The following is a 26,844-nucleotide window of genomic DNA, read 5'->3' on the forward strand; positions in this document are numbered from 1 at the left end:
TCCAAGGCCAGCACACGTCCCTATGGGCGATGCCATCAGTGGTGGATGCTGATCTCTGAGGACCACTCCTCAGGCACACCACACTGGCACCTGTGCTGTCTTATCTCCGTTTACCTCCCTCCCACCCACCATTCTCTGGCTATCTTTGCAATGTTTTAGAAAGCTCCTCTCCCCATTGGTTTCTCTTCAACATCACCCAAGCAGAGCAAGCTTTTTTAATCACAATGAAATAGCACAATGAAAGAAGGAGAGCTCTACATGTGTGCAGCCATGAAACAGCTGGGCAGAAGAGAGGCAATGACCTAATAAAAACTGAGTGAGTAAATTCAGAGCTTTGGGTTAATTATGCTGTGAACTGTCCAAAAACCTAGAAGACATATGAGTTGGGACTGGAACGCAGTGCTAACCTATCCAAGATCCAGGAGCCTCAGGGCAGTGGGGCTGCCCTCTACACACATGGCAGCTGTGCAGCAACTGCCAGGCTTGTCACATCCTGCCGTTGTTTCATGGCTTTTGCTCAGTTAGAGCAGCTGAGCACCATTGCACACTCATGACTTTGTGAGGGAAACCATCAATGTCATGAAGCTGATTAAGCAGGGTTCCCAAGGAGACAAAACCCTGAACCTCAGTCATCTGGCTAAAAGGGATCTGATCAAAAGGACCTTTTCCTAACAACATGCTTCTCTCATTCCCTTCTTTTAAAAAATAGCACATTAGTAGGTGAAATGAAGGTTTTGAATTTTTATTTTAGGGAGAAAGAGAGAGAAAAGAATTTTTATTTTAAGTGTTTCTAGCAAGGCTTCTGTGCATTTAGCAAGGTTTCCAGCAAAGGTGGCAATCACCTTCCAATGGCATATGTGTCAGGGAGCCAACCAGCAATAAACCACATGGGGTATGTAAGTTCACTCTTTATTGGCGGAAACTAGGCCTGCTCAGGTAAGCCTGGCCTAATGAGCACAGCAACTCCTCTTGGTCGGTCTTGCCCCTCTGGGGCAGTTGTGGAGGCTGAAGATCCCCGCCTTCCCACAGCTACCTAAATCTCTTCCTCCTCCAGGTCCTTCCTACATAGTCTGAGTCTATGCCAAGAGGCCTCTTTCTAGGGGCGGGGGAGACACCTTGACTTCTTCACCAGCTTGCCCCACTTCTGCCTCTTGGTTTCCCTCCTCTCCTCGCTGAGCCCCGTTACCTCTTCAGCTCCCCCCTCCTCCCAGTCTTCTCCCTCTGACCGCTCATTGTTGTCCCACCACCAATCCCTGGACCCTGAGCCTTCCTCCCCTGGGGCTTTCCCAACTGCTTCCTCCCCCCACGCCTCTGTGTCCAGCCAGTCCATGACATCATATCATCTTAAAATAAAACTCTAGAGATTGGGAAGCCAGAAAATCCAAATAAAACCAGGCTTGTGAAGTTATGGTAAGGATGGCCTTTGAACTGCCATGGTTCTTTGTGTTAAAGTTTGTGAAATTGCAAAGTGAGGTGAATAAAGCCCGAACATTGTTCTATTCTCAATTATATGAATGAACCTTCTTCTGGCGTGTTCATTAATGCCTTTCCCATTGAGCCAGATGCTTACCTTAAGGAGATAAATGGCACACAGAGAATGGCGGGCAGAGGATCAACTTGCATTAGTTTCACGAATGTTTGCATGGCATATAAAAAGAGACAACAAACACCAGCGTCTTAACTGTCCCTGACTGACCCTCCATCTGGACAGCATTAATTAGCTGATTACTTCCTCCCACTATCGCGAGGAAGAGGAGTAGGAAAGATCAGGGAAGAGGTTTCAGAAGTCATCTGAGGAGAAACAGCTCCTGCCATTTAGGGATGTGGGAGAAATTCAACAGATTTGGAATTTAATGAAAAACTATCTGATCCACATTTCTTGAACCTATACAGGAAGCACACATATTCTTCAAAATTCACACTTCTCCAAATTTTGTGATGCAGTTCTCCAACTGAACAATGTGGCAAAAATTGCATATATTGGTGAAAATAACACAGCATGCCTTATATTAGCAAAAATTCAGTGAAAAAATGTTTATCAGTGAAAATTGCATGCTAAAATCTCTATATTAGAAGAAATTTGCACTTTAGTGCTGACAAATTTTCAGGAGGCTTAAAAAAATCGCCATTTCCCATGGAAATGTGTAGAACTGAATTAAATTATAAATGGAGAGAAACCAACATTGCAGTCATCCATCCCTATTTCTCTCTGTGTGTGAATGTGCATGTATCTGTACATTCATAGAAGAAACATTTGATTGTGTAGAAGTAGACATTTGCTCTGAAAAATAGCATGTATTTGGGAAAGATTGGCAAAATAAGCTGGGGCCATCAAGCTAAATGAAAGGCATAATCTTGGGACCACTGCCAAGTAGGGATGGGGAAAAATTTCATGCAAGCAGGAAGTGTGGCCTTTACTCCCCTTTCTTTCTTTTGCGATGTACGACCAGATTAACTTTTTCCACTCACATATGGCTTTTTGGGAACTCATTTTGTTGTGGGAGTGTGGGGGCCAATCACTTATAATATGTAATAGTTACGTAATGTCCACGTTTGTTTTGGAATCTCGATTTTAATGTTTTTCACATACTGTAGCACTTTTGCATGTTTGATACGGCTTCCCAGAGTGCAGTGCAGTGGGGGGGGGTGTCTTTTCTGTGTAGTCCTGTCTGCCTTCTGTATTCTTCTGGGGTGGGAGTGCTGTTGTTCATCTCTAGCCTTAGGGTGGGCTACGCAACATCTCCCATTGGAATAGCCTCATATATCAAAGAGATTTTCTGTTTGTGCCGCTGGCTGCTTGTGTTTTGGGGCTGTTTGACTACTCTTTTCCACTGAGGTTTGCATGACATTTGCCACCATATCTCATGCCCACCCCCACCCCACTTTGCACCTGCCCAGCTGCCCCCCCCCGCTTCTTCCACTTGCCCAGTAGCCACCCATCACGTGCCCCAGCGCTAGCCTGTACAGTAGTCCCGCAGCAAGCAAAGGGGCTCCTCTGGTACCATCTTTTCCATATCCTGGAGGAACGGAGTATGCGAAGACTCCAGCCGTAGGAATGTCCAAGCTGGGGAAGCCTGAATGGCTGCCAGAATAATAATTATTTCCTCCCCACTTTAGGATCAGGAGCGGTCGGCCATGTGGTAATACTGCCACTGTTCCATTCATGTGTGGAAAGAATATATAAATATAATATATGTTTATATATTTATAAAAATATATTATATTTCTATATTTATATTATGAGTATGTTCATGGTACTACTGCTTTGCTTTTACAAAATGATAGCCATAGGGCTCCAAAACAGCAAAAAAAAAGTGGATGGTGATATTTCTGTTGAATAATGAAATTTACCAGATTCGTTGAAGCAAAATTATTTGTGGAACCTCCATATGCAGTTGTGCTGTATCTGGAGTGCAAGTTCCCCACCCCTATAAAGCAACATTCCCACCAGTCTGCCGTGTTTCTGCCCATGGAACCTCCATGAGCAGAGTGGCTGAGATGCAGTTCCCCACTGACTCTTTAAAATAAGAATTCTTCCTCCCTCAACCCATAAACACTAAACCCCTGCCAGTGCTCCCCTTCCCACAATCTGTGTTGGAGAGAGCAGTGTGATAGGAGGATTGCAAAGGTAAAGTAATTTAAATAGTCACCCCTCCCTAACTAGCTAGCAAAACTCTCTATGGCCAGACCATTGGCGCCATTGGCCGAGGACAATGCAGCCCCCCCCCCAAGTATGTGCAGATGGGGTTGAGGCCCTCCCCCATATTGATGCGCCAGGCCCTGCTGGCAATATGGCAGTGGAGGGCCCTATTGGGCCTCCCCAAGGTGGTGGCCGGCCTTGTTGAGCCTCCCCGCAGTGGTGGAGGGCCTCTCCGTGCCTGATGGCCTCCTCCCAGCACACCATGTCACACATGTATGTTGCATGTGTGCTATCACACACACACACACAAGGCCCCCTCCCATGTCATACGGAACCCAGTGCCTCTAAGCTGAACTATTCCTTTATCAGACTATTCTGATAGATGATGGGGAGAAAACTATCCCCACCACCACCTTATTTGCCAGGGGTTTTGGATCAACTCCTTTCATAGGAGTTGTGCAATCTGATTATGCTTTGTGCATATTGAATGCTATAAAATGGACAATTTCCCACTTTCACAATTTCAGGTCTATCTTAGGGAAGAGAACCTATAAGCTGCTACCACCAGTTAGTCATCATTTGTAGTCTAAAAGTTCTGTAGGGTACCAGGCTGGCATTGGCAGCTCTAGCCTAAAGTAATTTCAGTATTGAAAGCCCATGTGTGAGTGTTGCCATGCAGAAAACCTTGCATAGAAGAATACCTGGAATAAAAACTGCATGCACATTCACAGCAAAACTGACCCTTAGTTCCAATGAAAATAGGGACGTCCTAAGGACAAGCGGGACATTCCGGGATCAAATCCAAAACCTGGACAGCTTCTCTAAATCAGGGCTGCCCCTGTAAAATAGGGGCATTTGGAGGGTCTGTTCCAGCAGCAGCAGCAGCAGCAGCAGCAGCAGCAGCAGCATACCTGCTGTGGAACTCCTGTGTTGCAGAAGGAGTGATGAAGTAGGCCTGAACCAACACAAACAGTATTTATTGGTGTGTGCCTTTTTCTTTTGTAAATCTACCGAAGAATAAAATACAACAAAATCGGGATTAAAGGGTTGGCTCCGGACGGTGGAGGGCATGTGTGCTGTGTCCCATTGGTGTAGTTGTGGTGGCTCTTGCCCTTATTTTGATAGGAATGCTTGGGGCGGGTCGAGGAGGGTCAGTTGCAGGGGAGTGAGAAATTTTTACCTGTGCAATGTGGGAGGGTATGCTTTGCAACCCCTGAAATAGGATCCAGAACGCTCTGCTTGTGGTCTGCTTAGGAATTGCTTAAGTTCTTTGCCATTCTTTGCACTCTGGAAGCTACAGAAGTACTGCATTTCAGGAAGGTGTGCCAATTGCACAAAAAACCAAAACTGTATATAGAAAGACCCGAATTAAAAACAGCACCCAACACTAGGACTCCTTGGACCCCCCCTTCTCTACTTCTGCCCATTCTCCTTCAAGCCCCGCAGAATCTCCAAAGGGCAGGAGATACAGAACTTGGTAGATGCCTATTGTTACCATTACAGGCACAGAGTAAAAAAAAAAAAAAAGCAAAGCAAAGCAAAATCAATATATGTTTTGCGGTCCTGAGAATAGTTTACACTCAGTGTGGGGTGAGGAGTTCATTCCAAAAATAAATATCTAATGAGAAAAGATACAGAGCCAGAAGCGAGTCAAAGGTTGTAATTACTAAATGACTATTCTGGAGGAGCCCTTCCATTAGTGACTGGAGTATTGCTTCCAGCGGCCAGAGCCTGTCTGATTCACAAACTGAAGTCCATGGGAGATTTTCCCACATTCCCCAGGCTTCTCAACATGACCTTCTACTATTGAGCAATTCATTTCTTGCATTCCTCTTGTCTTGTTACTGAAATTTGCCAGATTATTGCATTCAGTTGACTAGACTGCTCTTGAAGCTATATCTGGGAACAGTCTGCCAGGAACATATTCTGTACAAGTTCTGTCAAAGCAAATGGGAGCTGCACTAGAGCAGGCCAGTTAGCCCCTCTAAAGCACAGCTCAGTTGCATTGCAGTGGATTTCTGTCAACATTTAACATAGCTAGAAATGAACGAGCAGCTAATAAAGGTTTAGCATTTGCGGGGAATGCATCCCACCGGAAATCTTGCTCAGGCTGATCCAGCAGCACAGATTATGTGTTAGACCTCCTACATTTTTGTTTTCACTTGGCTCTTTCTGTATTAGATGCAGGCAATCTGTGGCCTGTAAGCCAAATGTGGCTCTTAGCTGATGCCCTCCTTGTCTGCCAAGCTCTGGAGAACCCCACCCACGTTCTCCACTGCCCAGCCATCCACAACTCCGGGGAAATAGTTTGGCTGCACTGGGGTTGCTGGGTGGGGTGTTTAGTCTCCAGTCACCAGCAATTCCACAGCAACCAGACTTGTTACATCATTTAGTGCACACACCCCAGTGTTCCCAGTGCAGCCAGAGACATGCTCCATGCACTGGGGGGGGGGCAGAGGGAGGGCAATCATGTTGAACAAGTCTCCCTGTGTGCTGAAAGTGTGGGAAGAATTCCATATAGCATGTTCTCCCCTCCCCCCATGTACTGTCCTGGGGGTTCCCCCAGCCTGGTCCTCTGAGCTGGTTTGGGGCTGTGAGGCGCATGGAGGGAAGAGAGGGACCAGCTGGGCTCAGGTGAGACTCTTGCTGGCCTCCACGTGTGAATCCAGCACTGTGTGGCCATGCCCCCCCCCCCGCCAAGAATCCTCACCCACTGGGAGCAAAAAGGCTCCCCACCCCTTTTCTCTATCATGAAATCAGTTTAAACTCTGGCTTTAGGAATATAAAAACTTTATTGAATGGATTTCAAGCTGCCATTTTTATGCGCTTTGGCTCTCCTAAGCAACATTGCTAGTGCCAGACTTTAAACTTTATTAACAGCAATGCCTCTTTGTAATACATTTCAGCAAAAGCTGAACAAAGTACTATATATGAATTGATCACTTTGTATAAGAATTGGAAAAGGATACTATCATGAGTATTCTGGCTTCTTTTCTTGTAAGAAATTCAGAAGTGCAAAATTTGCATGCGTGACACTATGTAGTCAAATGAACCTTTTTATGAAAATGTGAAAGGCAGTCTAAATAATAAAACTGTCACTGAGGAAGTGCTTTGACATAACAACTGCTGACTTGCCCTTCTGTTGTACTTTCTTAATCTGACATTATTATTTTTTTCTGACCTCTGCACCAGCATTTTAGAAGGCTTAATTTGACCTTTCCATAAAGATACTACATTTGGGATTTTTCCTTCACCAGGGCTGGGCGCTCCTATACCTAGAAACTACTGAATACTTTTTGATGGTTTTAAACAGCATGACAACTCAAAACAGTAAATCTGGTGGTGTAACTGTGGTGGTATAATTTTCACTGGAAAATTAAGAGTGGTCCTTTCAGCCCCCCAACCCTTAATCCTATATGCACAATGCTGTAAGCAGAGAATTAAAAAGAGTCTGCACATGAGAAGAATCCCTGCTACATCAAGCCGGAGACCCAGCTAGTCCAGCTTCCTGTTTTCACAGTGGCTGACCAGATGCTCAATGGAAGTCTGCAGGCAGAATCTGAGCACAACAAGCCCATCTCCTCCCCTGGACTTCCCATCAGCTGGTATAATGCTGCTGTAGGGTTGCCATACGTCTGGGAATTCCTGGACATGTCCTCTTTTGCGGGTCCTACATGCTCATCCAGGGGGAATTTTACATTTTAAAGCAAATGACCTGGATTTGGATTTTTTAAAAAAATAACAATGGAGGGGCGGTTCTGGTTCAGGCTCCGTTATGAGCAACTCAACAACACTTTGTGTTCAGATTTTTACTTCTTGAAATATTGCAACCCTATAACTGGTGTGTGTATTAGTGATGTTGTTTATAAGCTCTCTTTTTTTCAATGTCAAAGAGAACTTTGTTTCTAAGCCTTATAGCTATTAACATTGTTGTGAACATTAATTTGACTTCAAATGCAAAGTTTTAGGGTGCAGAACAAATGATTAATTTCCACTGCTGTTTGCATGCTCAGTAAGATAGCAATGTTTAGAAGGTATAATTAAAGTGGTACAAAGTTTGAAATAAAGCAAGTCCTAATTTAAATTTAAAGTCTTCTTAGCTTGTGACACCCATTCTATAAATATAAACTTGTGTTTTAGTATTAACGGTGAGTAATGTCTCTTCATAATATGTTAGATGAATTCCTTGTGAAACAATAATGAGACCTAAGAAGCAACAAATAATGTGGTTGCACTGACACTTCAGTTGGGAACAGTGTCATTTTCATTGTACAGTATTTCGACAAAAATCCTATGGATTTTACCCCACTGGTTAGGTGGGGTAAAAATGTTTGCTTTGCTTTCAGTTCATTGCTTTTCTTTCCATTTTGTTTAGTCGTTCAGTCGTGTCCACCTCTTCGTAACCCCCTGGACCAGAGCACGCCAGGCACTCCTGTCTTCCACTGCCTCCTGCAGTTTGGTCAAACTCATGCTGGTAGCTTCGAGAACACTGTCCCACCATCTCGTCCTCTGTCGTCCCCTTCTCTTTCCCAACAGGAGGGTCTTTTCCAGGGAGTCTTCTCTTCTCATGAGGTGGCCAAAGTATTGGAGCCTAAGCTTCAGGATCTGTCCTTCCAGTGAGCACTCAGGGCTGATTTCCTTCAGAATGGATAGGTTTGATCTTCTTGCAGTCCATGGGACTCTCAAGAGTCTCCTCCAGCACCATAATTCAAAAGCATCTATTCTTTGGCAATCAGCCTTCTTTATGGTCCAGCTCTCACTTCCATACATCACCACTGGGAAAAACCATAGCTTTTACTATACAGACCTTTGTTGGCAAGGTGATGTCTCTGCTTTTTAAGATGCTGCCTAGGTTTGTCATTGCTTTTCTCCCAAGAAGCAGCCGTCTTTTAATTTCGTGGCTGCTGTCACCATCTGCAGTGATCATGGAACACAAGAAAGTAAAATCTCTCACTGCCTCCATTTCTTCCCCTTCTATTTGCCAGGAGGTGATGGGACCAGTGGCCATGATCTTCGTTTTTTTGATGTTGAGCTTCAGACCATATTTTGTGCTCTCCTCTTTCACCCTCATTAAAAGGTTCTTTAATTCCTCCTCACTTTCTGCCATCAAGGTTGTGTCATCTGCATATCTGGGGTTGTTGATATTTCTTCCGGCAATCTTAATTCCTGTTTGGGATTCATCCAGTCCAGCCTTTTGCATGATGAATTCTGCATATAGGTTAAATAAGCAGGGAGACAATATACAGCCTTGTTGTACTCCTTTCCCAGTTTTGAACCAATCAGTTGTTCCATATCCAGTTCTAACTGTAGCTTCTTTGAATAAAAAATGGAATAAAAAAGATGGAATAAAAAATGATTCACACTTTGTGAATGTAAATACTGTTACAGATTTATTTATTTTCCAAGTGTATAGGCTGTTTGTTGGACAACTAATATGTATTTTATCTTTTTATATTTTTTTTAAACATGGAGCATGAGACATGGCAAAAATAAATTATCACTCAAACTGCTTCAAGATATTGAATCCACAGAGGATGAGTGGATGTTCAGTTATTTAACTCTTTAGTTAGGTCCGCAAGCGTGCCTCGTCTTATCTTCTAAGATTCTAAAGCACTTTTTGAAAATTTAGAGGAAGCTTCTACAGACTGCCCCATGTATACCATGGGAGGATGGGGGCAACTGTTGCTTTGAAACATATCAAAACACAGCATGTAGACACAGAGATCATGTTTAAACATGGTGGTGAGCACAGCTATAAACTTCCTCACCCCAAGGGTTATATGGTGCAATCAACTGGATTCTTACTTGCTTATAGCGAGCTTTTTTCTACAACTACTGTGGAAGAACTGTTAGTTGTTGCCATGTTTTTCACTGGCTGTTCATTAGGGAACAGGAAGTTCTGTTGTCTGCAACTTCTTATCCTGAAATGAACTGGTTGGATGAGGACAGATTCAATCCCCCCCGTGATAATTTTCTAAGCCAGCGTTCATAATAGTGGGGGGGGGGCATCGCAGGTTCCTTAAAAGTTTTTTCCTGTTTATAATAAATTGCCATTAAATTAAAGCCTTGTTCTTAATAACACAGCTGCTTATGCAGTGTACTGAATCCCAAGAGAGCTTGAAGTTGGAGCACCTTATTTGCCTGACAAGATTTCTGCCTGGAATGATGCACACATTTGTGTACTTCTTATAGATAGTAAATGGGCCCAAAGCTCATCACAGCTTCCACTGTGCCGTATCAAAATTCACAAATGATGGATGTTCTGGAGCAGTGGGTGTCCATGGCATGAAAACAGAGGGAAGTGAAAAATTGGACATGCATGCTGTGGAAGTGATATCATGGATATGATTTATTAAGGAAGCAGTTTTAAAATAAAAGGATAGCTTAGGGCAGGGGTGGGGAACATGTGGTCTTCCAGCTGGTGCTGGACCACAAACTCCATCTTTCTGGACCATTGGTCATACTGGTTGGGGCTGATGGTAGTTGGAGTCTAACAACATCTGGAGAGTGACACGTTTCCCATTCCTGCATTTGAGAATTACCAGCTGAAAACAGAAGCCCTGTATAGAATTTCACTTCCCCCCACCATAACATGCATGGCCCTGAGGCTCAAAGGAGGAGTTTCTCAGAAGTGGTCAATCCACCAGTTCTGTTATACATGTCTCTTCCTCCTCATAGTTCATTTAACTTCAGCTTGGCAGATTTAATTAGCTAGACTTTGCTAGGGTCACAGAACAAGTAGTGGGACTTGGGTGTTTAGAACTTTTTGATCCTTGTGTGTGGAAACTATGGAAAATTTATTTCATGTTTGTATTCCATTTTTATAACCCCTTTCCCCAACCCTCAAGGTTTTTAATAGCCCAGTTAGTAAGTTGTTGTGCTTTGCGAAAACATGTGTGGCCTCATCTCAGCCCCTCCCTTGCCTTCATGTACTGATGTTCCATTAGCATCATTAGCACACTTTATGAGTCTCAGATTTTGGTGTCCATATCCTGCTACAGTTCTTGGGCTGCATTGCCTAAACTTGTGTGCAAAGTTCCAAAGACAGATGTTAGTTGATTCTGCATAGCTCTTTGGAGCATTGGGAAATCAATCGTAAAAACTCAGCAGCACATGATCCAATATGAGAGATACATAGACTTTATCATGCTTGGAATGTTATCTTGTTAGCAGCTCATTGGCAAAGACGGGGCTCTATCTCAGTGGTTTATGCATCTGTACTGATGTATCTTATGCTGAGACTACTGTACAGAGCTGGAATCATGGTGTGAGAATTTCATTGCTTTTAACCTAAATTAATGTCCTGCTAGATACACAACATTACAAACTAGAAGAGAGTCTTCCGGTTTCCCACAGCCTAACTTCTCTCAGGATAGCCATCATCCTCAGGAATGTATTCAACAGTCAAGTGAGCACTGGCCCACAGAATGTTGTTTGTGACTCGTCTCTGTATAAACCTATTGGCTGTGCATTCACGGGATTTCTGGCCTCATCATGGTTTACGGGGGTTGGACTAGATGATTCTTGAGATCCCGTCCAACTCTACAATTCCATTATTCTGTAACTTGTTAGGAAACAACAAACCACAGTCTCTGGCTTGGATATACAGTGGTACCTCAGGTTACCTACGCTTCAGGTTACAGACTCCGCTAACCCAGAAATAGTACCTCGGGTTAAGAACTTTACAGAAATCGTGCAGCAGCAGCAGGAGGCCCCATTAGCTAAAGTGGTAACTCAGGTTAAGAACAGTTTCAGGCTAAGAACGGACCTCCAGAACGAATTAAGTACTTAACCCGAGGTACCACTGTAGTGGGAAACTAAGAATTGCTTACCTTGCTTGTGCCACAAGAACAGTTAGGTTTATTTGTGGTAAAACAGGGCTGCCCAAGACATTTTGCTGCTTCAGGTAGAGCAGCAAATGGGGCTTCTGCCTTCCCCAGCTAGAGCCAGAGTGCTTAAGACTGACCAAGGATGCCTCTACTCTCCTGGTAGGAAAGAGTTAAGGAATGATAGATTCCACCTAAACCTTAGGAAGAACTTCCTGACAGTAAGAGCTGTTTGACAGTGGAATTTGCTGCCAAGGAGTGTGGTGGAGTCTCCTGCTTTGGAGGTCTTTAAGCAGAGGCTTGACAACCATATGTCAGGAATGCTCTGATGGTGTTTCCTGCTTGGCAGGGGGTTGGACTCGATGGCCCTTGTGGTCTCTTCCAACTCTATGATTCTATGATATAGCCACATGACGTTCTGCTGTTAACATTATAAAAATGTGACACCAGAGGGCGCTGCAGAGGAACCAGAAAGCAGGGTGGGGGGAGCAAAAGAGAACAGAGGTAAGAAGCACTTTATCTGAAGAATATGCCCTGTGACGTTTTGGAATGGTATTTCTAATATTGTTCTAATGATGTTTAAAAGGTCAGTGTAGATCCAGTCCAAGTTATTTGATACCTGAGACAGAATATTCCAGAAGTACTTCTCTGAGGGAAAGAAAAATACAAAACAATAATAAATTCAAAAGTAGCAATTTGCTGCCCTTTCATGCCACCCAAAATCAGCTGCCTGGTGCCTCCGTCCTCCCTGTGAAACGCCTTCCCATCAGATGTCAAGGAGATAAATAACTATACAACTTTTAGAAGACATCTGAAGGCAGCTGTGTATCGAGAAGTTTTTAATGTTTGATGTTTTAATGTGTTTTTATACGTGTTGAAAGCCTATCAGAGTAGCTGGAGCAACCCGGTCACATGGGCAGGGTACAAATAATAATATGATGTTATCATCATCATCATCATCCTCATCAATCTCAGATCAGCCCTGGGGGGCAAAACACAACAAGCCAGGGATCCTGGTTTATTTATAACTGTGAATGGAACTATAGTTCCTGAGTGAAACCCTTTCCCCCCTTTTTTAAAAAGGCATTCTAGTTGAAATGTTACAGGAAAAATTGAAATGTGAACGCCACTTGTGCAGCCCTTCTGAAAGCTAGCTGGCAGTTTAAGTGGTCGCTTGGGATCCAATACTAATAGGAGCAGATTGAGAATACCGTAAGGGATTGGTGTTTGTCAAAGCCATCTTATTTTCCCCAAAGCATCAGCTATTTCTGAATAATTATCCTATATTTCTTCTGCATCTGGGCCAAATCAAGATTTCTAGTTCATCATCATCTCACATTTTCTTTCATTTGCCTTAAGACTCCAGACTTTTGCAATTGGGTTCTCTTCTCTCTCTGTCCCCACCACCCTCATTCTTTCTCTTAAAGCTGCCATTTCCTTCAGCTGCAAATGATTTGATCGCTTTGGGCTTTGTGTGATTTGAGTGTATTTTCTTGTTCTCTTTGCTTCACAGCTGTGACCTACTTAATTACAAGCAGGAAGCAAACTACAGAATCATTAGGGGAGGGGGAATTCTTGTGCTGCTAAATGCTAGGATGTCTTCCTTAATAACAGGAAGCCAGGTTTCAGATAGTGGCACAGAGTATTTGCATTCATTTTGCATCAAGATAAGGGGAGTGAATAGCATATTTTTCTTCTTAATTTCTTATTCCATTGGGAGGGGGCGATGGGGAAGCAGTAGAAGTTTCAAGCAACCACAAAAAAAGGAATGACTCATACGTTTCTGAATCGAGATCATAAATCCTTCTTGTTAGCTATCGATTTCAGCCTTCTTAACAACCTCTGTCTGCTTTCTTTACAGACAATGAAGTGTCTAGAATCAAGTCTCTGTGTTCTCTCTCTCTCTCTCAGTAGTTCTTTATAATGTTTGGATATATGGTAAATAATGGAAGGTGATCAGGTTTGTGGTTCTATGAAGGCAGTGTGGCTGGGCATATTTCTGCTTCCTTTCACTGTATTTTATCTTCCCTGATGCTTTGCATAGGGCCATCCTTATCCCATGAAGCAAAGAAATGTAATTTCGTCAGAAACAGGATTCCAAAGGGACTGCCAGTTTCCTTCCTCCAGTCTTAAACAAAATGAGATCAAGTTGGGGGAGGGGCATCTTTTAATAATTTCATTGAGGTTGGCACAAAAAATGCCATTATCCTGTGCCAGAGGTGGAATACCATTTTCTGCCTGTGGGCCACATTTTGTGCCCTTGGCCACATGCCCACAGAAAGTGTGTCCAGAGGCAAAAGTGGCAGAGCAGTGGATGTGACTCTTAGCTTTGCATAGGGGGCTACATTCCAGCCTTGCAAAGGTTGGGAGTTTCCTACATATCCGCCTACAGCCATTGCCATAGTTCCAGGACGCACTTGAGCCAGGTGAACGCACCCCAGAAGGGTTCTGTGCAGGGCCAGTAAGGGATGTGGCCTGGGCAGAATCCTGGGGGGTGGGGAGAGAGAAAAGCTGCAAGGGCTGAATTTGTCCCAGCCAGCCAGCCAAAAGCCCCCCCCCTCCTGTCTTATGCCATTCACTTTTAAATGATACACTGGGTGTAGACACCTGGAGACGGGTTGCATTAACCTGCTTGCAAACATCTGCACTGAGAAGTTTTGAGTTGCTGCGGTGCCATCTCTTGGCTCTGCATCTATCTGAAATGGGGCTCAAACTTGGTAGCCTGACACAACTGGACATACACCACCGTACCCCTGCTTAAATCTATATTGCACAAAGGGCAGAAGGAAGGGAAGACATATATCCAAGAGGCTATAGAATATGAAGTCAATATAGCTAGATTCTCAGGCAGCATTTGCTAAGGGGTGTAGGGAGTGGTGGCAAAGTGTTGGGAGGGCAGAACTGTGCCCTCGAAGCCCGCCCTCAGGTGCACTGGATGGTGCTGCCCCATTGTAAGTGAGATTCAGTTGCCACCCTGCACATGGAAGGAGATACCATCTTGTCCTTCATCTCAGGCAGAGAAATGGCTTGGGCCAGCCCTGGAGATGGTCTTCCACTTTCTGTGGTGTAGAGCAGATATCCTCCATCTCATGCACTGCACACAGGATCTTTCATGTGACACCTGATTCTACAGATGCTCATGCGCCCCCTCAAGGCACAGAGAGGGGACATAAGCTATGCACCCATAAGAATAGTGGTTGGCATGAAACACCTGCTGGCAGTGTGCAGGGACTTCTGAAAAAAGACTAACCCTGCTCTTCATGCATGAGCCATGGATAGAGATGGTGAGTCCTAACTATGCTGAGTCAGAAGTAATTCCTATTGAATTCAGTATGGCTTCCTTCCAGTTAAGTGGATTTAGAATGTCATCCTTAATCTGCTTCCTATTTTGAATTTCAAAACAAAACAAAAATAGCATGGGCTCTATCACTCATTATTGTTTTTCTAACATGGAAAGAAATTATCTTTCTTCTGTGCCAAGACCCCATGACCCCAAAGTTCCCTAGGGGAGCATGAATAATCACACAGGACAACAGCATATTGGGGTTTTAGACTGAATATGGCCACAACGTTATTGGTTACAGTAGACAGTGGTTTGGCAGGAAAGGAAAAAGGAAAGACTGCTGGGCAGGGCTCAATTTAAGGACCCCTAGGAGTGGGCTCAGGTGCCCCCATTGGCCAGTTGGGCCCTGCCAAGGGGAACACCTGCCAAGGACTGCTGACATTGGCCAATAGATGGCAGCCTGGTGATCTGACCTGCTATTAGCTGGACCACTTCTGTGCTCTGGGGCCTGGCTGCAACGCCCCCCACCAAGGAAAGTGAACCGTCTTGCTAACTGCTTCTCAGTTAAAGTCCTAACTTCTTTGTCAAAGCGGGGCACACCATCTGGATTTTACTACCCGTTTTTGACTACCCTATACCCTCATTTTAAAAGTAAACTTACATTTAAATTTTATTTTCCCCTACCCGCACTCCAAAGTTTTTGTGACTTATAACTAATCTGTCCTTTCAGGATGCATGAATGAGGAAAATGAGAGAGGATGATAGGTTTGTGCTGAACTCAAGGTAGCAAGAGCAACTGCAGTCCTAACTCTACTTACCTGGGAAGAAGCCCCACTGAATTCAATTGACTTGCTTTTGAGTAGACACTATTAGCTTTGCAGCCATACATGGTTTTATGATGGGCAATCAGACAGTTCATTAATTTTGTCATCAAGGTGTCAAGGGGATTTTTGTTTGGGTGTTTTTGTTGTTGTTTTGCTACAAATGACTCCCTGTGTCATTCACTTTTAAAGAGGACATGCAGGGAAGGTGATTACTTTGCACATATATACTGATGGCAGGTATATGCGTGTCTATGTAAAAAACTAATTTTAAAAATAGGTATATTTCCACATCAGCAAACAATCAGTGGAACACAGACTTGTGGAAAATAGATCATTTGCAGCAGAATGGAAAACACCAGAGGAAAGTGCAAATGAATATTGGAATGGATTGAGGCGTGTTCATACATTCCTGTTAGTGAATTTACTAGTATCATACAAAAACATTACATTGGAATGCAAAAATTGGTCTCCCATGGGTAGTATTACCTTGACTAGGTAGTACTACTAAACATTGATTTAGTGCCAACAGTGTGCTGGGTGCTAAATTGCTCAACTGCACACAGCTCCACAAAGTACCGTAACACGCTAAATGCATCTGTTCTGCTCAGCTTAGTAATTGACTCAAGGATGTCTATAGTGTGACACAACCAAGGGGTATATCCTTCTGGTGACCTGTGTACGTGGATCAGAGCAATCTCATATCATGGCTGCTGCTGGTGGGTTCTTTGCATTAGATAGTGTGCTCTTGTGTGCATGTGTACCTGTAATCTATGTGATTCATTTTACTTACCACCATTTAACGAACATCTAACTAACATTTCCTTGGGCACCGAAGGGAACTAGAACATCTGTCAAGTCACAAGTCATGCCGACTTCTTTGCATGCTATTGTGGTTATAAAATAAAATAAAATTATAAAGCTGTTTCTGTCCTGCTGAGGCTGGTTAACAGGTCCCCTCTTACTTGCTGAGCCTACCCTAAAGCTGGGTTCAGATTTATAATGAGAACAGTTGAAGATCATCAAAGTGGTTTATAATTATCTGCCTGCTTTCCCATCTATCTGTCTGTCTATCTGGTATTCTTTGGTTTTTGTCATGTAACTCATAACATGTTTTAGCTTAAGGTTACCAGATTTTTTTCAATGAATCAGGGGACACTTTAATCAATCAATCAATCAATCAATCAATCAATCAATTAAATACTACACGTTCGGGACATTGATGCTGCAGCCATGGTGGTAGCAGAGGAGCAGCCACAGCCTTGACCTCAGTATCTGAAAAATTATTATAAAAATATTAAGACACTAGTCAGTTTGGAGTAAGTTCAACGGTTTATAATTCTGTGAAGGGAAATATAGATGTAGGATTGATTTGGCTAAAATAGAATATGCAGCAGTAACTGTTAACTTAAGGAAACCATGGAAGGATGGATGGGAAGTCAACCAATCATATTATTCCTCCTTTCCTTTCCTTTCCTTTCCTTTCCTTTCCTTTCCTTTCCTGTTTGTATTTTGAAAATTTATAAATAAAAAAGTCAGATGGGCGGCATATAAATAATGTTGTTGTTGTATTTGAAGTGTTGCTGAACTTTAGATTTCTATAAAGTCTTTATGATGTTGACTGTTATACTTTTGATCCATAGCATAGAATTGGCCTTTTTTACAGCTGCCACACACTGGGTCAATGTTAGCATTGAGCTATCCACCATGACCCTTGAGATCTCATTCCTGGCCAGCTGATATTATATGAACAATGTAATGTCTTCCAGGGTCAGGTTGGATAATGGTTTGTTGACCGTCTGTAGGGGGGAATGTTTCTAAGAATGGTTTTTTCGTCTCTTGCAAAGGGAAGATTAATTAGAAGGGTCAGTGCCTACTTCATACTTTCCCAGGGTCCTAAATTACTTGTATCCACAAGAATCTGAGAATGTTTTAAAGCAGATCTTGAAGCTCTTGATAGTTTGTTAGTAAAAGTCCAGATGTTCCTTTGTGTTTAGACCAGGGGCTATAAGCTTTTCCAGCTGAGGACTCGTACCTTTCCTTCGGCATATAATATGAGACCCACTTTAAAATTTCTTTATCATTTCTTTATCATATATTGTACATATATGTATAAATCATTTCAAAAGCTTTCCATAGCAGCTAACAATTAAAAGCATCAGTTCAAAACAATGGAGCATTAACAGCAATAAATGCTAAAAACGCTTAAAATCCATGTTTTTATCCAGTGGGATAAAAATAGATATCACTGCATCTAAAAATCTAAGTGAACATTAATGTTGGCGTCAGACAAGTATTTTTAGGCAGGGCGCCACCACATGACAACTCTGCTTCAGGTCACTACACACCAAAAACTACCATGGTGTCATTGCTGTAACCCACTCTGGGAAAGGTCACGATTCAGGGCTTGTCCACACTTCCACTTGTCCTGTGTCTAGAAAGCACGGCTCCAAGGGGTTTTCCACTTCTCTCATACTTTCTAGGCACAGTTCAGAGAGGTTTTCCACTGGTCTCCCTGCTTCACTGCTAATTGGAACAAACAAATATGCAGCAATGCCAATAGATGTTTGTTCTGATTTAGTAGTAAAGAGTGGGTTTTCCCGGGGAAAGTGGCGGAACAAATGGATGAATGCAGTGACAACTACACAAAGTTTGTTTAATGCAACAATTGAAGTGTGTTGTCCTTGTGTGAAATGCCTTAGAATTCTGAGTGGTGTGCCAAGAGTTTCAGTAAGGTAGCAAAATTTATTTAAAGGGTTTCTCACACAATTGTGACTCCTAGTCACCCCTAGCTCCACTATTTGAAGACAAATGGGTTAGGCGAGGTATAAGGAACCTTTGGCCTTTGAGATATTGCTGAGCTAATGCTCCCACAGGCATTAGCAATGGCCAGAGAGGCTGGAAGTTGGAGTTCAGCAGCCTCTGGTTCCTGATTTAACCCAATGGCAGGGGAATAATGGTTATCACCTTTTGTTGTTTTACTTTAATGTTAAGATGTCTCGAGGTGTGGGACATTGCAAATAAATGAGGTATTGGAAGAAACTGGCCATGTGGCAGTCCTATATGGAAACAGGCCCCATCCCCAACTCAGCTCCACAATCTTTGCCTGGAATAAATTACTTTTGTAGCATAATCCTATTTTATTTAATATTATGTAGAGCAATTTCAGTCTTAAGTAATGCTTTCCAAATAGTGGTAGAAGCCTCCCACAGTTGCAACAGTCTTTACAACTAGTTGGTTGGACTTATAAGAGAGAAAATTCCTATGGTGACAGAACCTGTTTACCATGAGATGTTGGGCCACCAATGTCAGCCCTGCCATTATAATGGCAATGACACTGTACCTTTTGCGTCCCAGGGGCTGCTGGAGACAACACTCTGGGATGACTGCCATCGACATCTCATGCCCAGAAGCATCTGGCTCTCCAGTGTGGAAAGCAGAATGACTGGTGGACCAGGATAGATCTTTTGCCTGATCTAGCAAGGCTTTTCATAGAATCATAGAGTTGGAAGAGACCACAAGGGCCATCGAGTCCAACCCCCTGCCAAGCAGGAAACACCATCAGAGCACTCCTGACATATGGTTGTCAAGCCTCTGCTTAAAGACCTCCAAAGAAGGAGACTCCACCACACTCCTTGACAGCAAATTCCACTGTCGAACAGCTCTTACTGTCAGGAAGTTCTTCCTAATGTTTAGGTGGAATCTTCTTTCTTGTAGTTTGGATCCATTGCGGCGTGTCTGCTTCTCTGGAGCAGCAGAAAACAACCTTTCTCCCTCCTCTATGGGACATCCTTTTATATATTTGAACATGGCTATCATATCACCCCTTAACCTCCTCTTCTCCAGGCTAAACATGCCCAGCTCCCTTAGCCGTTCCTCATAAGGCATCGTTTCCAGGCCTTTGACCATTTTGGTTGCCCTCCTCTGGACACGTTCCAGTTTGTCAGTGTCCTTCTTGAACTGTGGTGCCCAGAACTGGACACAGTACTCCAGGTGAGGTCTGACCAGAGCAGAATACAGTGGCACTATTACTTCCCTTGATCTAGATGCTATACTCCTATTGATGCAGCCCAAAATTGCATTGGCTTTTTTAGCTGCCGCGTCACACTGTTGGCTCATGTCAAGTTTGTGGTCAACCAAGACTCCTAGATCCTTTTCACATGTACTGCTCTCAAGCAAGGTGTCCCCCATCTTGTATTTGTGCCTCTCATTTTTTTTGCCCAAGTGCAATACTTTACATTTCTCCCTGTTGAAATTCATCTTGTTTGTTTTGGCCCAGTTCTCTAATCTGTCAAGGTCGTTTTGAAGTGTGATCCTGTCCTCTGGGGTGTTAGCCACCCCTCCCAGTTTGGTGTCATCTGCAAATTTGATCAGGATGCCCTTGAGTCCATCATCCAAGTCGTTGATAAAGATGTTGAATAAGACTGGGCCCAAGACAGAACCCTGTGGCACCCCACTAGTCACTCTTTTCTTAAGCTACATTGTGGAAGGAAAAGCTCTAAATAATTATGGAAGTCAGATGTGAATGAAGCAGGGATTATTGGATGATCGTTTCCCTGGGAACAAGAACAAAGGGGGGGGAAAGCAGGATCTTCTCATGTGAAATGAACATTCGTATAAAACTCCAACGATAACTCATGCACACAAGATCATAGATATTTTTAAAAGAAGATCAAAGGCAGGAGGGTTTGAATTACAGTTTAGATCTTTTAAAAGGAATCTGCGGTTTTGAACTGTACAAGTAATTAACACCACACGTCAATCAGATGCATTAGCTAAACTGAAAATTAGAAGCATCGAGCCCAAACTAAGCACCACTAGGAATGGAAAATTATGCCACAACAACACTGGGAATTTGGGGGTGGCTCATATTTCTGTGCAGGCATGCATAAAGCCCCACCATCTTGTATCACAGGTTTGCTGTCCATGTCTTAAAGGAAAGAAGTCCTTTCAACATGGCCAGACTATCACAAGTTATATTTGCTTTCATGTTATGGAGTGAAATTAGAGTGACCAACTACATGGGAGTACAATTGGCCTACTGTCCTTTTCACAGCGGTGGAGATGAGGGGATTTTGGCATACGTAGTCTTGGAATTCTCAGCACGATAGGCTTGTACATGCCTAAAATCTCTCTTCTACGCAACAGTTAAATGTACAGGAACCCTTTGCTCCTTCTGTATAGTGAATTTGAGAATTAGGGCCAGTAATCATCCTTCCGTCCATTGGCAGCTATTCATGCTTGGATAAATCCACGTTAAATATTATATGAATCTAATCAGCCAGAAAGGCTCCATAGGACGCTGAGCAGGCTTTTCTAAAACAAGGAGCTCTGTGTTTTAAAATGGTCATTTGTATAGGCTGCACTTAAACGGCTCTCATAGAGTCACCTTACAATCCATGCAGTTGAATAAATACATACTAAGATAATTGGGGGGGGGGGTCTGCATAATTACATGTTTGAAAGCAATACAGGGAACAGGGGTGCCCCAAATCCTGCCGATGAACTCAGGCCATGCATTTTTGAAAACCATTTTCAAAGAGTGGTCAAGTTGTTGCATTCCCCTTCTTCTTCATCATCATCATCATCACCTCATTCAAAATAGCCAAAGGGATTAAATTGCATGGTGGGGGCAGGACTGCACACAACATGTGACTGGGCCTCATGATATGGAGCCAGCATCCTTAGGAAGCTGCTGGTAGACACAAATCACTGGTACCTTCCTTCACACACACACACACACACACAAACACACACACACACACACACACAAACACACACCACAAGGGCTGAGCAATACAGTGGTGCCTCGCAAGACGAAAATAATTCGTTCCGCGAGTCTTTTCGTCTTGCGATGTTTTTCGTCTTGTGAAGCACAGTCCGTCGCAACTGCACCTCTTCAAGCGGCTTTAAGAAAAAAGCACAAGATGTTTTCGTCTTGCGAAGCAAGCCCATAGGGAAATTCATCTAGCGAAGCAACGCAAAACCGAAAAACCCTTTCGTCTAGCGAGTTTTTCGTCTTGCGAGGCATTTGTCTTGCGGGGCACCACTATATATGCTTTTCAGCATCACAATATATCACCAGCTGAACATCGTGGTATACTGATATATCACGATGTCAGAAAAAAGGCTGGAGCTATGTAGAGGCCTTGGCTGGCTTCATGGTTTTCCCTGCACTGTGATTTTTGCCAGCACCTGCTCTGGTGATTTGCTGCCCCTGCAGGAGACAGGGGAGAGCTGAGCCAGCAGAGTTCAGAGGGGCTGCAGGAATTGAGAGAATTGGCTGCTTCGTGATTTTCCCCACATGGTGATTTTTGCAAAGCACACACAAGCGCAATATGGACTTCAAATGATGATTTTCGATGATACATCAATATATTGCCCAGCCCTATTGAGCAGTGCCAGGTGGCTGAGCTCAACTGCCAGATCAATCCTGCCTCGGGACCATTGGGTCTGGTGTGGTTCCAAATTGGATGGTGGGCCAGGTGTGTAGATTCCTGCATTGCAGGGGGTTGGACTGGATTGCTTTCAAGGTCCCTTCCAACTCTATGAGTCTATAATTGTAGGAAGTAAAAATGACAGATAGACCAAGCTGCCCATCAGGTCGCTGAGGTTGCTGTTGCCCACCACCCCAGTTAAGCTCATTAGACCCTACTGATGGAGGATGAGACCCCGGCACCCTGACTGTGGCTCCTTCAAACCTGGAGCCACCCATGTAATGGGGGGATGATGACGACACCCCAGAGCCATTCAGGATTTGTTTGCTGTAGTGGTACTGGCTCAAAGTGGTTAACTCACAGCCTGACACACATCATTTCTCCCCCTTGAAGGTACCAGGGGCTCTCCTTGGGGAAATATAACCCTCACCCATGAAGAAACCACGGAGGAGGAGGAGGAGAAACAGGAGGGAAGAAGATTTGCAGGCCTGGTCAGTGGATTCTTATGGAACCCATGGACCAATCAAGGACTCAGAAAGACAGCAGGGGCGTCTTTACTGGCCTTCTGACCAGAGTAGGCACCAACCAAGGGGTCCCAAGCCTTTTAGGGGCCCTGCAACAATGGATCAAAATAATAGTGATTTGATCTTGAAATAAAATTGAGATTTCTGATTGTCCAGAGGCTCTACAGGGTTTAATCCAGCACTGATTCTGCATGGCGAGGATTGCTTTGGCTCAGTCTAGTAGCATGGCCTGTTACAATGCGTTGGATTTGATTCCTGAAGATTCTTTTCTCTGTGCTCTGGTGAGAAGAAACAGGCATTGTTTAATTTTGCAGTGAAGTGATGACACACGGGGAAGGTTCCTTGAGGAGCAACTTTTTACTTAATTTTTAGAGGAGAGGGGAAACAATTGATGGAGTTTGTGGGGGCAGGATTGAGAGAAACTGTGTTCTTTATTTGGTACAGTATGTTTGCAGGGAGCAGTATTTAATGTCTAAAAATAAAAGTGCAGGGAATTGGTGGGGGGAATCTTTGCCATCTGTCCTGTAAACCCTTCTCTTTTATCTTGGACAGTATGTGGTGGGGGTGTGGAGGAAGACAGAAGGGGCAGTAGCTCTATGGAAAGCATTTCAATTATTGTCTTGCTGGTTAGCAGTGGAAACTAAGGTGTTTTAGCACCTTCCATAGCAAGGAATCTAGACTGAGATCTCTGAGATCATTCCTAACAAGAAACTAGAGACAAGAAGATCCGACCCCCAGCTGGGGTGTGTGTGGAAATTCACCATCTAATCCAGCTTCACACTGGCTCATGCTTCAGTTGTCCACTCCCTCTGTGAATTGGTGTTGCTTGCAATGACTTTCTGTAGACTTCCGCGGAATTTTCTGAATATGGTGACATTTATTCTGCTCTGATTTAGTCAGCTACCATCCCTGTCAATGTTCAGTCTTAGCTGTCTGCTAACTGGGTGCTGCTGAATTCAACCCACATTTTACCAGCTTCCTCGCAATATCATGGGGGACGTTTTCAAAAGCCTTACTGAAATGGAGATACACTATGTCCACAGCATTCCCCGATCCACCAAGCTTGTAACTCCATCCAAAAATAGAAAGGAGATTCATGTGGCATGACTTATTTTTCAGAAACCTATGCTGGGTCTTAGTAATTACTATATCCTTTCCTAAATGCTCACAGACCGACTGTTGACTTATCTGTTCTAGGACTTTTCCTGGTATCAGCATCAAACTCACTGGTCGGTAGTTACCTGCGTCTTCCTTCCCTCCCTTTTTGAAGATGGGGACAACATTTGCACACCTCCCGTCTGTAGTGGCCTCACCTGTTCTCCAAGAATTCTCTAAGATTATATTAGTGCCCTCGCCCTGGAAATTTGAATTCATTTAAAGTAGCTAGGTGTTCCCTTACTACCTCTTTTCCTATTTGGGGCTGCAGCTTCCTCAGGTTGGGAATTGCTTTCCTTTTGGTTGAAAACAGAGGCAAAGTAGGTGTTGAGTAGTTCTGCTTTCTCTCTGTCACCCAATAGCTTCTCTCCGCCTTCTCCATACAGAAGACCTACCCTTTCCTCGTCCCTCCTCCTTCATTCTGCTGAATCTCCCCAATTTTCAACAACACAAGACTATCAGAAATTAAGTAGGTTAAACTTTTATTTTATTCAATAAGTGGTTTATGATCCTACCCTGAAGCTGCAGTCGTTGCAATATGCTGAACTGTAGTAACAGTTTGATGTAAAGCTTCCACAGTTTGTTTATTCTTTTAAAACATCAGAAAGATGTGTGTTGCAAAGCAATTCTTCATTGGCTCTACTTTGCACCTTAAAGAGTTAAAAAGAAAGATGGAATGCCTTGAGAATGTTGGCAGAGAAGGGGAGAGAGAGACAGAAAAGGGGTTTGTTTTCCATCCTCTCTGGACGTACTCCCGGCACTTTGAAGGCTAAGTGATGATTCTAGATTTAAGTTTGTTTCTCAGTTCCTCTGCGAGGAGCTAAGCAGAGAAAAGTGAGATTATAAAGACAGATAGCTATACCAGGAGACCAACTTTTAAAAAAAATATGCAACTCCCTTTGTAGCAAAAAAAAGAAAAAAGAACAAAAAGGGGATATTTTTACATTGTCCCTCAGTGCAACAGTATTTTATTTTAGAAGATACAGTACACAGAAAACGTTGGGAGAACCTATTCCCTGCAAAGGGGAACTCCTAGCAAAATGGTTTGTTTTGGCTTTGGTGTTTTTCTTTTTCTTTTCCCTTCCTTTCATGGAAAATCACTGTGACATTTTAACCGTGCCATTCTTTAGTAGTCTGAAAAATCAGCAAACCACCCGGGACTACCAGCGCCAGACCTTCCGTTTTGCTAGCTGGCATGGCTGCTGTGCTTTTTAGATTTGAAGATCTGCTGTACAGTTGGGACAGCCTAGTGTGGAACCTGACGTCGCGGGTTCTGGGGACTTATCGATTCAGAAACTTGCAGGTTGTGCGACTAATGCTTAAACCATGGTGCATCTCCAGAGCTGTGTACCAGGTAGGGTAAAATTATTTAAACATATTGGGGACCAGGGTAGGGGTGGTGATGGGGCGACAAGCTCCTAGCCAGTTTTTTACTTAGAGTGCCTGGGAAATCATGCAAGGACGGGTCTTTTGTGGCTGTGATTCTTAGACTTTTTTGTAATGTCTAAGGATTGCTTTGTGTAGCATTTAATTCTACACTTGTATTGTCTAAGGATTGCTTTGTGTAGGACCTAATTCTACACTAAATTTCCAGATTTTTTTTTCCTTTTGCTATATTAAGATTTGCTGCATTAAGATTTTTCCACTTTCCCCAGGTGGCTCAGGGCAGGGTACATGGGGCTATGATTCTGGCCAGCATCTCATTCTGACAATTCTGACCATTTTGCATGGCAGCTAGAAGGTAGCAAAGAGCACTCCTTGCCTCCACTTTCTGGCTGCATCACTCATTTACCTCTACAGACAGTACATGGAAGGGGGCATTGAACAAACCGATAGAGTGCATCCCAGAATCCAGTTCATCATCCTGCAGAACTGTGAGGTCACTGACCACATTCTTGCTTTGCAAAAGGAAGCCTTTCATCCGCTGCTCTTTATTTTCCTGGTTCTGCTGCTCTGCGCACAGGTGGAGTTTGACACAATGCACCAGCCATGCCAAAAGCAAGAAAGAGAGAGCAGGGTACTGCTGCATCTGACCCGGTTGGGGCCCAAGATGAAGTGAGAGTGCACCCTAGAGTTATCTGCAACCCACACCTTTGTGACCCCTCAATTCATCCCACAGGCTCTGTTGCCACTTCAAACCCCACATTTACTAATTTCAGAAATTATGGGGAGAAGCTGGCAGCCCAGAAGTTAAGGGGATCCTTGCCCCAGCAAACCCATAGCACCCTTCCTCCCAAAATGGTAAAAAACAATTCCAATACAAATGCCAACTGGAAAAAATAGCAATTAAAAAATTTTAAAAGGCTTGTTGGAAGAGAAAGATCTGCCTAATAGTCAAGGGGAAGGCTCTTCGAAGGGAGGTGCCACATCACTAAAGGCCTAATTCCTACATTGTGCAGAATGAAACTCCTGATAAGACCTGTTCTGCAGGAAGTCCTCACCCACAGAGCATAGCGATATATCCTCTGAAAGTGTCATCTTCATATTGTTATAAGTTTGTGGGTGCCTTGACCCCTAAATTCCTGGGTCTAATGGGTGCTGGGTCTAGTAGGTGTTAGAGTTTAATCGATGCCTGGAGTATTAAGATGGGCTGCCAGATGCCAAAATACATACCAAAACAGTTTTTTTCATTAGCAGAAAATTGCCTGGGAGAAGATGGGCCATTTGCAGGGAACAAACACAGACAGATGGCCCATCAGGAAAGTGGAGACTCTCTGCCAGCCAGCAAATTGGGGATGAGGGAGCCCCACCCTGAGTTCTGAGAGGCTTAGTCAGAAGACAGTGCCAGAGTTTTTCTTAGGAGGAAGTTATAGATTTTCTTTTGGCTGCAGTGTGATTGCGGGGAAAGGGTGTCAATCTGTTAAATGCGGCAAGCTGAAGGGGTGGGTCAGAGCACAATGCAAACTGACAGTTTGAACCCGAGGTGAGTGAAATGGGAGAAGCAGGACCCTCTAGGAGTGTAATGCTTTGAACCCTTCCATCATAGGCTCCAGTTGTATGTATGTATGTGTAAATAAACCATTTATGATAAAGACACCCCAGTCTCTGCTTTGCCGCATTTCCAAAGGAAACACAAACCTTGGGTAAGCATGCCGGGAACCCCTGGAATCTCACACAGCTGAAGAGATTGGGTTGGCCTGTAACAATATTAAGTTTGT

General features: G+C 43.7%; 1 protein-coding gene across 6 annotated transcripts in view; it reads left to right on the forward strand.

The window, feature by feature from the left end:
- Nucleotides 1-26,844, forward strand: part of FRMD4A (FERM domain containing 4A) — a 412,586-nt gene that overhangs the window by 154,248 nt on the left and 231,494 nt on the right. The window contains exon 1 of one of the 6 annotated variants that reach the window (XM_083464148.1): nt 24,590-25,040. The exons of the other annotated variants lie outside the window; for them this stretch is intronic. Coding sequence (XP_083320274.1) covers nt 24,882-25,040 — 159 coding nt within the window. The 5' untranslated portion in view covers nt 24,590-24,881. Of the gene's footprint in view, nt 1-24,589; nt 25,041-26,844 lie in introns of those variants that run through there. 6 annotated transcript variants of the gene reach the window in all.

The sequence above is a fragment of the Podarcis liolepis genome (genome assembly GCF_965112155.1).
Source record: "Podarcis liolepis genome assembly, chromosome: 10".
Classification (NCBI taxonomy): domain Eukaryota; kingdom Metazoa; phylum Chordata; class Lepidosauria; order Squamata; family Lacertidae; genus Podarcis; species Podarcis liolepis.